The following is a 14,790-nucleotide window of genomic DNA, read 5'->3' as shown; positions in this document are numbered from 1 at the left end:
TCATGTCCATTGAGTTGGTGATGCCATCCAATCATCTCATCCTCTGCCGTCCCCTTCTCCTCCTGCCTTCAATCTTTCTCAACATCAGGGTCTTCTGCTGCTAAGTCTGCTGCTAAGTCGCTTCAGTCATGTCCAACTCTGTGCGACCCCATAGACGGCAGCCCACCAGGCTCCCCCGTCCCTGGGATTCTCCACTGTAAACTGGAGTGGGTTGCCATTTCCTTCTTCAATGCATGAAAGTGAAAAGTGAAAGTGAAGTCTCTCAGTCGTGTCCAACCCTCAGGGTCTTCTAATTTATGACAAATCTCTTGTAGCTTAGTCAGTAAAGAAACTGCCTGCAATGCAGGAGACCCAGTTTCAATTCCTGGGTCAGGAAGATCCCCTGGAGAAGGAAATGGCAACCCACTCCACTATTCTTGCCTGGGAAATCCCATGGACAGAGGAGCCTGGTGGGCTACAGTCCATGGGGTCACAAGAGTCAGACATGACTGAGAGACTAAACCACTAAACCACCAAAAATTTATGTCAACAAAAACAAGGCAGTTTCTTCCTTGCTCACCAAAACTCAGGTAGCCCTGAGCCATCAGGAAAGAAGGAAGACTTCCAACCCTCAGCTATCTGGTCAACCATTGCATTCAGTACTTCCAGATGAAGTCCTAACAGTGCCACTCTCACTGGACTCTGAATTCCTGTGTGTCTATCATGTTTTATTATTTGCTGTATTGTTTTGTTTCTGTGATGTTTTGACATTTGGGACCTTGCAAACCTAGGGAGGGATTGCCCACTTCACGCACACCACCCAGAGTTAGCTAATTTCTAGAGATAGCAGGCATCTTGTCTGTGAGTACCTCTTTAATATGCAAACCAACGCATCCTGGCAGAACCTGCTGGAAATCTGCCATCTGTGGTACTGGGGGAAGTTCTTCACAAGGAGCTGCTGCACTTCAAAACTCACTGCAGAGCCTCTCAACTGGGGGCCAAGGGAAGCTGCTGGCCACTGTGCACTGCTGGCTGCCATGTGCTGTGGGATACAAGTGATAAGAAGCCCCCCACGCGGCAGGAGCCCCTGAGCGGGACCTGGCCCTGAAGAGTCCACATGTGCTCCACTTGTGCGGCGCTGGAGAAGACTCAACCTGAAGGAGCCGGTTGTGAAAAGCGCTCCACAACCAAGGAGAGGCCTTCCTCCTGGAGGTCTTGCCGGCTCCCTCTACCGGCAAAGCTGAGCACTGCAGCAGCCGGAAAAGGAGAACTATCTAATGGACTCACTTATCGCAGAGGTAAGTGGCGCAATACATAGGCAGTTACGTATGTATTTAGGGACTCAACTTCCATATGCAACCTTCTGTCTACATCTGGAGTTCCATACAATGATAAAACAGTTCCATATGTCCACCTAATGAATTACAGCTATCTTTCTTACAAATGAGCAATTCTCATCTCTCTCCAAAACCAATCTAAATACTTCTCAGATTTTGTAATAATTTGGAAAATATAGTGTTACATAAGGACTAAATTGTAACCTTAACTCCCAACAACTTACTTGTAAAATTAAAACATAAAGAGGAAGAAAAAATGTCAGTATATACAAAGATACCATGTATATAAGAGGGAAAATACGCAAAACTACTATAGTCCTTGTTTTTGTAATTGGCCACATGGCTGTTTTAGAAAGCATTAGTGATTTCCCAACTGCACTGCTCCCTCTACATTTATTAGCTGGCATCCTACTATAAGCTTTCTCTTCTCCTCTGTTTACTTATTTAATAGTTATATTACTATAAACATATAATCTTATTTTTGCTCATTGGGTTATAATCTGTTACTGTCCTATTTTATCTTGATGTTCCCCGTTTGGCTAATGGGAACCCTTACAATCTGACTCCTAGTCCTTTTGACACATCCCCATTATTCTGTGAATACTTCCTTATTTTCTTGCACAAGATGGTGTAGGGTCATCTTGAACTCTCTCAGTCCCAGAAGTAGAATTAATCATTTATCCAAGGAACCCTTTGTGGAGAATGATATTGAGAAATCAATAACTGGTGCTAAGTGTGCTTATTCCTCTTCGAGTGTCATTGCTTCTAGGCCCTTTCAGCAGACAGATGGGAAATGTGTATGTTTGTGTATGTTCATGGTTATATATGTGTACACATATACACATGCATACATGTACACATATAAACACATTGATAGCTGTATTTATTCTGTATCTACTTATCTATATTTTTATTTATTTATTATTATTTCTTTATGTGGCTGTCTTAATTGTGGCACATAGGATCTTTGGTCTTTAGTTGTGGCATGTGGGATCTAGTTCCCTGATCAGGGATTGAACCTGGGCCCCCTACATGGGAGTGTGAAGTCTCAGCCACTGAACCACCAGGGAAGTCCTGGATGACATGAGTTTGAGCAAGCTCTGGATGCTGGTAATGGACAGGGAGGCCTGATGTGCTGCAGTCCATGGGGTCACAAAGAGCTGGACACAACTGAGCGACGAACTGATGGACTGACTTGTGTCCCAAATTCATATGCTGAAGCTCTAACCTGTGACTGTGTTTAGAGTAATGAATTCATTAAGGTTACCTGGGAACATCCATAAGAGCAGAGTCTGATCTGATAAGATTAGTGTCCTTATAAGAAGAAACATCCGGAGAAGGCAATGGCACCCCACTCCAGTACTCTTGCCTGGAAAATCCATGGACGGAGGAGCCTGGTGGGCTGTAGTCCATGGGGTCGAGAAAAGTTGGACACAATTGAGCGACTTCACTTTCACTTTTCTCTTTCATGCATTGGAGAAGGAAATGGCAACCCACTCCAGTGTTCTTGCCTGGAGAATCCCAGGGACGGGGGAGCCTGGTGGGCTGCCGTCTCTGGGGTCGCACAGAGTCAGACACGACCGAAGCGACTTAGCAGCAGCAAGAAGAAACATCAGAGAGGCATCTTTCTCTTTCTCACCACCACGTGAGGGCACAGTGAGCAGGCACTGTCTGCATGTCAGGAAGAGAGATCTCACCAGAAACTGAGTCAGTCAGAACCTTGATCCTGGACTTCTCAGCCTCCAGAATTGTGAGAAAATAAACTTTTGTTGTTAAGTCACCCAGACACTGTGGTATTTTGTTTTTGCCTCCCAAGCAGACTAATACAATATTGACCTTGAATGTTAGATTAACATGAGTGGTGTATTTTTAAAAAGATGTTTCTATAATGCACCATTTGCCTATAGGACTGTTATTTTCAGTCTCTTCAGACTGTTAGTTCAGAGAAGAAAGTTGTAATAAGTTGCTTCGTGTAATGCCCTAAGCAGAAGGGCATTTTTTAAAAAGTTTAAAACGACCAGATTATTTATCAATAAAAATGGAGTTGACTCAAGAGTCACTGTTGCTTGTCAGCTGAGTGTGGAAATTCTCTCTGCTCTCCCCAGAACAGAACATTCAGCAACAACAAACCCATGGGAATAAGCCTCAACCCCACTGGGGGACCATTTGTGACTGTACAGCTGCTGGAACAATTCCTGCAGGATAGAGAGGGTAGACACTGAATATTGTTCTAGTATCTGTAGCAAGGTTTATATTAAGCACTGTGCCTATAGCACTCACCTCATCCTTACAGCAATGCTCAGAGGTGGTAATATAATGATTTCCACTTTATAGATGAGAAAATAGAGAAGCAGAGAGGTTAAGTCATTTGCCTAAGGTTGAGCAGCTAGAATCCCTTTCCTAGGCTCTATTCCCCTAAAAATGAGCACCTTGCTGAGCCGTACTGGAGCTCAGGGCTAAAGGAAAAACATGCATCCCTAGATACAGTTGTCAAAACATCTTTCCATATTTTGAACCAAATGAAAAAAGTGGATTAAAGCTCTATGATTAAAAAACACAAGCGTATATAAATCTCCATGTTGCCAATCTATTCCTACACTATTGTCAACACTCATAAATCCAATTGGCAGGGGACACAGTGGTGACCTGCCTGGGAACCATGGGCTGATTGGAAATGACTGTTCTCGATGAAAAATGAGGCAGGGTCATAAAACAAGCAACAACCTGTCTTTAGGTTGTGCTGTGCTAAGTAGCTTCAGTCGTGTCCGACTCTTTGTGACCACATGGACTGTGGCCCACCAGGCTCCTCTGTCCATGGGATTCTCCAGGCAAAAGTACTGGTGTGGGTTGCCATCAAATGTTGATATTTTATTCATCATAGATATTTTGCATTAATTTTTAAAGATATTGCATTAAAATATTTATCTCAATTATGGCGTTTCTTGGTGCCCCTCAAATATTTCTACCAAGGAGATTCTACCCAATTAAGATTGTCTCAGTTTAATTTGATCCCTGGTAAAACCAGATGTTGGTCTGAATTACCCAAGACTCCATTCCCCAGAGTAGTAGTCCTTCTTTCCCTCTTTAAACAGAGCCCTGTTGGGGAGTGGATTCCAGAGGCATTCTGTGGATCCCAAATGCCCCACTCTTGCATGCCCACACGATTATGGAAGCGCCTCATCTTCTCATCAGAAATACTGAATCATAAAGCTGCAATAATGGAAACTGTTCCATTGTATGGTAAGCACACAATGGTCACATGCCTGCAAAGATGTTTGGAGACACCAGATATTCTCCACCCAGCCTTAGTCACATCTGACCCAGAAACCACAAGCTCCTAATTCCTATCCTGGTATGCTCATCAGAGCTCATGGCATCAGAGTTCTTCAAACACAAATATGCCAAGAGTTTGGCCTTCCTATTGCTGAGAATGGGGTAGAAGGAGCTCCTGGTTCAGAAGCCCAGCCTCTTGGTTTAAATGTCTGCATGGTACCCTCCTTAGCCAAGCAGTTGACTGAAAGGTTTTGCAATACTTTGTATTGAAGATGAACATTGCTGATTTCTTTGTTCTTTTCAATATTTCCACAGGGCTTCAGGAACAACAGAGAAACCACTGTTAAAACCCTTTTAAACTACAACAAAGCAATTGCCAATGTTTTTGTGCAGGACACAAGAATTGGAGACCACGGGATGAGGAAGAACAGCTCCCAAATATACCCTCCACCTAGCCAAAGGGGACCCACAGTCCCATGTGCTGGCTCTTATTCTTCCCACCTTGCAACTCTTACAGAAGAGAACTCAAATGACTACAAAGGTCAGCTCTGAAGTGGAAAAGAAGTCAGGGAGACCCAGCTGCCTACTCCCAGGCTCCCTTTGTGACCATTTTTAAACCAGTGCACAAATAACTTGTCTTCCAATGAAGCAAACAAGTACTGATCAAGGGCCTACTGGACATCCTACATCCACTCCTGCCCTTCCAACCCAAGTTTCAAGCTGTAGTCAAAGTGAATTTCTATAAACACAAATTTGTCATGAGGATGAAATGAGTTAATATTTGTAAAGTCTGACTGGCATTACTGGTACATTGTAACTGCTATAAAGTGTCTATTAAATAAACACATACAGTGCTATTCCCCACCTCTCTCTCTCGCTGACTCCAGGCCTCCATTCAAGACTTTCTTAATCCAGGCCTCCATTCAAGACTTTCTCAATCAAGTTACCTCCTGACCTTAGCCTTATTTAGCATGTGCCCTCCTCTGTTCCCAGATCCAGGCCTCTTCATCTGTTCAATCTCAACACCTCCTTCACAGAAAAATATTACTCTGTCTCTAGGACCTCCCCAAGGGAGCTTAGGTTCCTTCCTAATGTTTATCACAACTGTAATAAACAATTAAATGTTTTTAGTTTTTCAATATTTTGCTAAACTGTAAATTCCCCGATTTCAAGATTAGAACCCACGACATTCTGGCTTTGAAACCAAAGGTCTGACTACCGCACTAACTGTCCCTTCTCCTCCCTCAAAGCTGGAGCCAGAAGACAAGTGGAGTAGAGTTCAAAGAGCTGCAAGTCTGTTTGCAGAGGGCCACACGCAGCAGCAAGGAACACGGCGCCGCGCGCACAGGCCTCGGGTCCAGAGCAGGGGGGCATCCGTCACGTGTACCCGGCAGGGCCAGCCGTCGCCGCACCCCGGGGCAGGAATGCGGCCCCGCCCCCACTCCGGAGCCAGCAAAACCGCGCTCTCCTGGAGGACTGACGTCAATGAAAGGGGCACCTCCGGGCGCAGTGCGAGGGTGGCAGTGGGCGGAGGGAAAGGGCTGGGAGGGCACGCCCCTTGCTGCTGCTCCGCCGCTAATTGGACCTGGGGCCCTTTCGCACTCTGATTTCCAGGCCAGTGGAGAGAAGGGGGCGGAGCCGGGACACGCCCCTCGCCTCTTTACGGCCGCCGATTGGCTCACCGTGTCTCCGCGTTCGATTTTGGAAGGCTCGCCGGGAGCTCTCACCTAGGCTCGGCTGAGGATTGGCTGTTCCGGGGCTGGGGAGCGCTTTCTCCGGGGAGCCGCGGCTGCGACCGAGGTGGCCCTCCTCGGGAAGCCAGGTACGTAGGTCGGCAGCCAAGCTTTTGCTGCGGTGGAGGCGGGTGGGAGGGCTGTCAGAGCAGAGGTGTCGCTGAGACCCGAACTCCCAGGTCCAGTTAGGGCCCGTCATGCGAAGCGGCCGCGTCTAAGACTTAGGGGCAGACCCGTTCTGGTGATGTCGTCGTGTGACCTCGGCCAGGATACCCCCTCCCAAGGTCTTGTCCTGTTGATGAACGCCGTCTGGACCTTGTGAGCACCATCACGGCAGGAAGCTCAGAGCTGCGCTCGCCCTTTCGAAAACGTTGAAAGGGGTTGGAGTGGGCGCATCTTAGCTGGCCCTATCCCGATTTGAGGTCTATTGGCTCTGCGCTCCTGCGTGGTGAGTAATCACTCTAACTCCCCACGGGACCATGGAGTGCTGAGGGCACAGACACACAGTATTGGGAGACCTGCCTTTGATCCCTGCACCTTCCAAACCCTGGAGAAGCAGATAGCAGATTTCAAAGCCTCCTGGGTCCTTCCTCCCCATGAAGACTTCCTCAGCCATCTGGCAGGAACAAAAATAGCAGTGGTTGAGAGTGGGCGCTGGGATCAGACTAGGGTTCCCATCCCAGTCTCATCACCTACCCATCTGTGTGACTTTGGGAAGTTACCAAACCTTTCTGAGCTCAGATTTCTCGTCTGTAAAATGGGTGTAACAAGGATAGTGCCTCCTCATAGGGGTGTTGTGAGGATTAAAGATACTACTTCTCAGGAAGTGCTGTTCTGCATTTGACAGGGAGCAAGCTTGACAGGGAGCCTCTACTGCAGGTATGATTTAAAAGTCCACAGATGAACCTATCTCCCTTTACTCTCTTCTCCCAAGAGTGAAGGCCCTTTCTGAGGGAGTTTCATGACAGTAGTGAGAATGAAAATGGCAGAGATTCTGTAATCCCTGGAGGCTAAATAGCCTGTCTCCCTCCCGTCAGCTTCCCTGGTAGGTCAGTGGTAAAAGAATCTGCCTGCCAATGCAGGAGACACAGGTTCGGTCCCTGGGTTAGGGAGATCCCCTGGAGAAGGAAATGGCAACCCACTCCACTATTCTTTCCTGGGAAATCCCATGGACAGACAAGCCTGGCGGACTACAGTCCATGGGGTCACAAAAGAGTTGTACACGACTTAGCAACTAAACAACAGCAATAACAACTCCCTTCCATCATTCATTCATGATGTAATGTGCTGGGATAGATCCTTGGCATACTAAAGTGTTAATCTTCCTATCCCCTAAGGGTTATCTATTCTCACCATTTTGATGAAGAGCAAATTGAGGCAGGGGAAAACCAAGACCTGCCAATGTATTCAGTTATCAATGGCAGAACCAGAATTCAGGGTTCTTGGACTCTACAAAAGAGTTATTCCTAGATCTAGCAGGAGTTTGTTTTCAGGTCATATCTGAGAATTGACCTGGGAAAAGGGTCCATTTCCTTTCTCTACCTTCTGGGACACAGAATTGTAGACCAACCTGTGTCTAGTTCTCTACTGCCTGAGCTAGGCCCTGTGGGAGGCAGGACCCACATAGCCATTTGGACTGAGCCTCCTGCTTGAAGGAGCCACAGATTTTGGCTGCTGTCCAGTGGGCAGGGAAACAGGCCAAGGCCACAAATGTTGATATGGGCCTTGGGCCAGAGCCTCCAGGTTTTTTTTTTCTTTTCCTAAGAGGCCCTTGGCCTCTGGTTACAGATTATCATCATCACCAGTGCTATCTGAAGGGGGTGAGCTGAGTGAGTGAGGGCTCAGTTGCCGCCCAGGTCACATGAGTGTGTTGTGCCTGCCATAGCTCCCTGCACGTCCCCGAGACCACAGTGTGAAAAGCTCTCTGAACTGAGCTTCATAATTACAAAAAACGCTCGGTTGGACACCATATTTGTGTACTGCAAATTCAGTGCATGGTGAGTCACTTTTAAATATATTTCTTTGTCAGAGCTTAGCAGTTCCTTTATTGCCTGTTGCAAAACAAGTTGAACTTCAATTTCAACATTTGATATTTACTTTGGGAGTTCATTTTTAAGCTAGTTTAGATCAAATTGAAGGATTTTGCAATTAGTCTTTACTCATTAGCTCACAGATCCATGCCTATCTTTTATGCCAGCTCTGAAATGAAAGATCCATTTATAATCTTTTAATAGCCCCATGGTTTCATTTCCCAGTTTAAACAAGGGCCATTGTTCAAGTACACACTGACTTCCCTGGATTCAGGTCTTGTCCAGGAAATCAGTGGGAAAGTAACACATTGAATGAGACAGGAAATTTTCTCCTGATAGTAAATTTTCTCCTGAATCTTCTGATTCAGCTTTCTCAAAGTTTACCATCTAATCCTACTTGGAATCCACTGATTTTTATTCCCAGCCTCACTCTGCTGTCTGAATTCCAAGGTGGGAGGCCAAGCCGGGAGTGAGGGACCTCAAAATCTGGAGTTGCCAAGGCCTCCCCGAGGTTCACGAGGATATGGTTGAGGCTTGGGGGCTCAGACTTGCCCACATGGTTCCTTGTTGGTTTGTTTGTAACTCTGTAACTGACTGCTGGAGGCAGGGCCTTGCAGCCCTGGTAGAGGTGGGTGGCTGGACCATCTGGAAAGTCAGGCTCTGAGCCATTTCCTCCCTAAGACAGCTGCTGCTATTTGATCCTATGACCCATCTCTCTGAAGGGCGGGTGAGACTGCCTGAGTCCCAGAGCAGGACTATCAGCTCTTCTCCCACCACCCCGACCAGCCTAGGAGTCTACTCTGGGCTTGGCCACAGCCAGTCTGGGTCACTAGAATGCTTTCGAGCAGTGAGTTCTTTCTTCTACCAGACCCTAACCCCACAGCAGCCCAACAGTGTCTGGCCTCTAAGGAAGACTAAGGAGGGCAGAAAAGGGGAGTCCTCTGGCACCTAACTATACAGACGTGTCCACACATGTAGCTCCTGGGCCCTGGCAGAGAAGCTAACTCATCTCCACTTCTGTGTGGACCCAGCCTTGTCATGGAATCATTGACTCTCAACACCAGCACACGCCCCGGAGACTATAAGAATAAACCCTTCCTTTCAACTGTAAGAGGAAGGGCCCACAGAGGCCATGTGAAGTGCCTGAGGTGTCTTAGCCAGTGAGTGGCAGGCAGCACTAGGGCTCGAAGCTAGTCCTCTGACTCAAGCCAGAGCTCTGTGCACTGGGCCGCGTAGCAGCTCCTGGTTCCTTCTGTGGAGGCTGGGGCTCTTCCCCGTCAGAGTGCCATGGGTTCACGGCTTCAAGGCTGGGGGCGGCCTGTCACCCTGTAAACAGCTTTGGCGCTAGTGAAGATTAAAACAAATTCCATGCCCTGACTCTTACCTGGGGTGTGGGACATTCATCCTTCTTCCCTTTCTACTGGCGAGTTTTCCCCTACATGAATTGAAAAGAATAGTGAAAGTCTTCACAGATATAATGGGAAGAAATGTGCTTTGAGCTGCCAGGCTGTGAGGGCAACTTGGTGATTCAAAAGCTCCGGCTGCAGTCACTTAGACTAGGGCTCACCTGAGGATAGGGTGAGCTCGGGCTCAGGGCTATGTATTTCAGCTCCTCTTTAGTCCCCTATGAATGGCAATGAGGTTAACAGTGCCTGATTCCTAACAATGGTTTTGAGGATGAAATGGTATCATGCATGTTGCTGATTCAGAATAAACACCCCCGGCGTGCGTGTTTAGTCGCTTCAGTCGTGTCTGACTCTTTGCCACCCTTTGGACTTGTAGCCCACCAGGCTCCTCTGTCCATGGGATTCTCCAGGCAAGAATACTGGCGTGGGTTTCCATGCCCTCCTCCAGGGGATCTCCCTGACCCAAGGATCGAACCAGCGTCTCTTATGTCTCCTGCACTGGCAGGCGGTTTCTTTACCACTAGCGCCACCTGGCAAGACAAACACCCCATAGTAGTTAGCTTTTACTTCTCTTTATCAGCCTGGAAGTGTGACTTGGTGACTGTTGTTTTCTGGTCACAGGATATCATCCAGCTCTGGAGGTTTAATTACCACACATATTAGGTCTTAACTGGATTCCCATAATTGTGCCTACAGAGAGGCAGATTTTAAAATCCCCATTTTCCAGATAAAAAGCACAATTTTTTAAAAATTAATTTATCTGTAAGTCTTCTGCAGGTTTATTTTAGCTACTAAATCTTTTCAAAAGAGAGAGCGGGTTATGATAGAAACAGGGTGAGTGTAGAAATTATTAGAAGGAGGGTGGCTACTGAGGTGAGGAGGAGGGAAGGCCAGGGCAAGGGCAGGTGGGGAACAGTCATATCTGAGGAGTCTGAATGGGAGGGAGAGACGGCTCAAATTCTCAAGAGCATCAAAGGCAGGTGAGAGTCAGGGTTACGTCTGCAGGTGGGTAGGTTGAGGATAGGAAGCTGGTAATGCTGTTATTTATATGATTCTGATCCTTTGTACTTTTTACAGTTGAGTATGTACATTTTTTATTTAAATTTATTTCAAATTTGATTTCTTTCTTTTTTAAGCTGGCTGCTGGCTGACAGATCTCTCTGTAATTAGCTGCATAGTGGGATCTGACTTAGCAACCAGGCCTTCCTCATTAGGCTCAGGACTGTGCAGGGAGAAGGGAGCACAGGCAAGGCCTTCAGCTGGCTCAGGCCAGACTGTTCAGAGGAAAAGGAGGGTCCACATTACACCCCTGCTGTAAGTGAAAAAGTCCTGAAGGCCAAGAAGAGGGGCGTTTGTATTTCTTTAGCTCCCACTGGGGACCTGATACACACTAGACCCATTTAATCCTTACAATAATCCTGAGAAGTGTTATTAGCCCCATTTTCTAGTTGAGCAAGCAGGCCCAGAGAGATTGAATAACTTGCCTAAGGTCACAGCCAAGAAGAGCTTGGGTGTGTTAGCTGCTCAGTCGTGTCCTACTCTTTGCAACCCATGGACTGTAGCCTGCCAGGCTCCTCTGTCCATGGAATTCTCCAGGCAAGAATACTGGAGTGGGTTGCCGTTACCTTCTCCAGGGGATCTTCCTGACCCAGGGATTGAACCCTGGTCTCCCACATTGAGGGCAGATTCTTTACCATCTGAGCTAACTGGGAAGCCCGGGAGTTCTGTATAATGCCAAGTCTTTGGTCTTCTGGTCTCCAGTCTATTTTCCAATCCCATAGCCATTTCAGGCTGTAGTGAAGACAAGGATAAGGTGGGTAAGCCTCTTATCCCTTTACCATTCACCAAAAACTACGTAGAACTGAGATAATTCTGTTTTCATTTCTTGCATATGGGGGTGGGGTGTGGCACTGGCCCGAGCCTAACTTTTATTGAACTTATCATAGATTTCAGCCTCTTGCACTGAGAGGATACTTCAATCCCGTAGCCCTTTCTTCTGCCCCTACCTTTCTCTCTGTGGTTCTTTGGACTGTGGTTAGATCTGATTGGTCTATTTCATCCTGTTTAAATTATATGGACTTGGCTCATCCCCCCTCCCCCCCAGGAGCTTGAAAATAGAAGACAGGATGCTCTTCTGTGTTACAGATGGAAAAGCAGACTGGTGGGACATCTTGCATGGTCTTAATGCTTTGTGTCTTCACTCAGTCCTCACAACGACTCTAAGAAGTAGGTACTTGTATGGCTGATTAAGTTTACACAGGAAGCAGTGGAGGCGAGGAGGATCACCTAGCCAGTAAGTGGTAGAGGCGGCCGGAAGCCGGATTCCTGCCTGTGGAGCCCAAGGCCACAGCCCCTCACTTGCCTCTGTGCCACAGAGCTTGGGTCTCAGCATCAGAGTATTGTTCTTCAGTTTCCTCATCTGTGACATGAGGAGGTTAAAAAGTATCTACCTCCTAGGACAGTTGTGCTCATTCATGATTCAACAATGTTATGTGAGTACAGCTGTTATGGGGGTACCTGCAACCTGAGTGCTTAAAACATTTCAGCTGCTATGGGTGTTATCACTCAGGCCTGGGCTCTGCGTGGACTCTGGAGCCAGAGAGACTTGGCCTCTGCTTCTGGCTATGCACTTACACATGGCTTTGTGTCCATGAGAAAGTCATTTAACATCTGAGGTGTGCATCTTCATCTCTAAAGTGGAGATGCACAATCCTTACCGTCTGTGACCCTTAATACCTAGGTCAGGCTTGTAAACACTGTAAAGTCTGACTATCGTTATTATCTCCCCAAGGTGCCCCGGGAAATCAGTGATTTCAAGTCAAGACTTACTCTATTTCAGCTACTGGAGAACAGAAACACCAGAAGCCCTTGTGTTGGTCAAGACCCCCAGGCTTGGGAAGGGCCCACTGAGCTGCTGACATCCCTCCCTGCTCCTTCCTCAGCACCCAGGATGGGCACCCCTGCATCTGTGGTCAGCGAGCCACCCCCCTGGCGGGCCCCTCCGGAGGTCCGGGGCCGCAAGCAGGCCGCAGCCAACATCTTCCAGGACGCTGAGCTGCTGCAGATCCAGGGCCTGTTTCAGCGCAGCGGGGACCAGCTGGCTGAGGAACGTGCACAGATCGTCTGGGAGTGTGCAGGGGACCATCGTGTGGCCGAGGCCTTGAAGAGGCTGCGCAGGAAGAGGCCCCCTCGGCAGAAGCCCCTAGGCCCCTCGGTACACCACTGCAGCAGGCTCAGGTAGGCCATGGAGCACGACAGGCCTGTTCCTCCATTTCCCGGCTGGTGTGGCCTGAAGCCACTCACCTGGCCTCCCTGTGAAGTACCTGCCATTGGGGTTGTTGCCAGGTCTACACAGTGCCTACCGTGTGGTTGGCACTTAAGAGACTGTTACTGCTGGGGTCACCTATGACCCTGTGAACTCCCATGGGAAGGGGTGCCTGGGTCCACTCAGTGCCACCTCATTTCACAGAGGTTCTGAACCAGGAGCGAGGAAGGGACTATGGTTTGGACGGGGAAAAAAAAAATCCTATTTACCTGTTGTTGAACAGGTAACATTCAAAAATAAGCTGGGTGATCATCTGAGCTGTGGGACTACTGAGAAAATAGCATAGGGGAGTGCCATAGAGGCATCAAGGGTTAAAAACAGTTGAGAAACTTCACCTGAAATTTCCCCCAATCCTTCGCCTCTTTGCTTAGGTCGCTGCCCACTCAGGAACAGCAAGCCCCCAAGAGACCAAGCTGAACCATCTAGGTGGCCTAAGCAGTCACTCTGGGTTATGCTCTGTGCCCACAGTCAGAACACGAGATCTGAACAGGCCTTCAGAGGTCATCAGGGCCAGGGCAGCAGAGCAGCTTTGTTGCTCCTATGAATTTCAGTTGATCAGTAATCCCTGCCGGAATCATCTTAAGAAGGCTACTTGCCTTCTGGTCTTGTACAGGACAGGATGAGGAGAGTGGAGAAACACAAGAGTGTCACACCCCCTGATCTAGTCCAACTCCCCTTACAGAAAAGCAGTCTGAAAGCTATGCCTTGTCATGCAGCTCTCTAGGGGCAGAGATGAGACCAGAGCCCTGGTCTCATTTGGCTCTGAACAGTGTGCTTTAATAGTTCATTAGGACCAAAATCTCTTCAGTCCCTGTTCTTTCCTTCCTACTGATGTTGGCTTAACATGACTGTTCCCTGCAGAACTGCAGAGCCCTGCGCTCCGCAGAGCAGAGCCACGGAGACGGCTTCCAGTGAGCAGCATGTGAACTCTAGGAGGGCCAGCGCCCGGATCCGCCGGAACTGGAGGAAGCCAGGACCCACAAGCTACCTCCATCAGATCAGACACTGAGCCGGGGAAGGGGCCGGGGCCGGCTGTATCCTCCCCAGGATTCACAGAGACTTTTGCCAAAGGGCTGGGGAAGGCAAAGAAGAGACAGCCTCACAACAGCCTCACTGCTGCCACTGGCCTGCGCGGGCCAGAACAGGCCCGGAGGCTTCCACTGAGCTGTCACAGCGGACCCGTTCCTCACCAGACTGAGGAAAAGCAGTGCCCGTTTCTGCCTCAGCCCTTCTCAGTTTAACACTATGCCTGGGCTGCAGGATAGTTTTCCTGGGAGTCGAGTGACAGGCACTCTGACGCAGCATCCCACTACTCCTGCTACAACTGTGGCCCACGGTCCAGCAGCTCGTCCCACACCCCTGCCCCTCAGGCCAGCACAGGAAAAACGTAGTTCATGTGGCAAAATAAACCATGTGCACCGAGAGCTATGTGAGTCTGTCACGCAAGGGGAAGATCTGGAAATGGACACTCTGGAGCCGGGGGTGAGGCTCGGGCCCACTGCAAGGAGAGGGCAGTTCCCAGGAAGGAGAAAACAGAGCTGGCCTCCTGGTCCAAGGAGAGGAGAAGGGTCTTTGGCCCCTCCACCAGCTCCTATTACAGTCAGAGCTGCGTAGTGGGCAACGGGCCCAGGGTGGGATGAGTGCAGTCAATGCAGTGGGTACTTGCTCCTCAACTGCCCTCTTCACCCCTGTGGGCAAACCAGTCTG

The 14,790-nt window shown here is 48.5% G+C and overlaps 1 protein-coding gene across 5 annotated transcripts; it reads left to right on the top strand.

Annotated features, from left to right (window-relative positions):
- Positions 1 to 6,305: 6,305 nt before the first annotated feature.
- On the top strand, positions 6,306 to 14,507 carry AVPI1 (arginine vasopressin induced 1). Of its 5 annotated transcripts, none has more exons than XM_005225617.4 (3): positions 6,306 to 6,411; positions 12,701 to 12,995; positions 13,945 to 14,507. In XM_005225617.4, exons 2-3 carry the CDS (start codon positions 12,709 to 12,711, stop codon positions 14,090 to 14,092), a joined length of 435 nt encoding a protein of 144 aa, XP_005225674.1. In that variant the 5' UTR covers positions 6,306 to 6,411; positions 12,701 to 12,708; the 3' UTR covers positions 14,093 to 14,507.
- The last annotated feature ends 283 nt before the right edge of the window (positions 14,508 to 14,790 follow it).

This window comes from Bos taurus, chromosome 26, assembly GCF_002263795.3.
Source record: "Bos taurus isolate L1 Dominette 01449 registration number 42190680 breed Hereford chromosome 26, ARS-UCD2.0, whole genome shotgun sequence".
Classification (NCBI taxonomy): domain Eukaryota; kingdom Metazoa; phylum Chordata; class Mammalia; order Artiodactyla; family Bovidae; genus Bos; species Bos taurus.
Note: the sequence above shows the minus strand (reverse complement) of the source record. Positions and strands in the feature narration are given on the sequence as shown.

Bases quoted from the DNA above. Each gene is read 5' to 3' on its own strand.
- AVPI1 (XM_005225617.4), top strand. From the start codon at position 12,709: ATGGGCACCCCTGCATCTGTGGTCAGCGAGCCACCCCCCTGGCGGGCC. The intron at 12,996-13,944 runs GTAGGCCATGGA...TGTTCCCTGCAG, and splicing joins CACCACTGCAGCAGGCTCAG to AACTGCAGAGCCCTGCGCTC.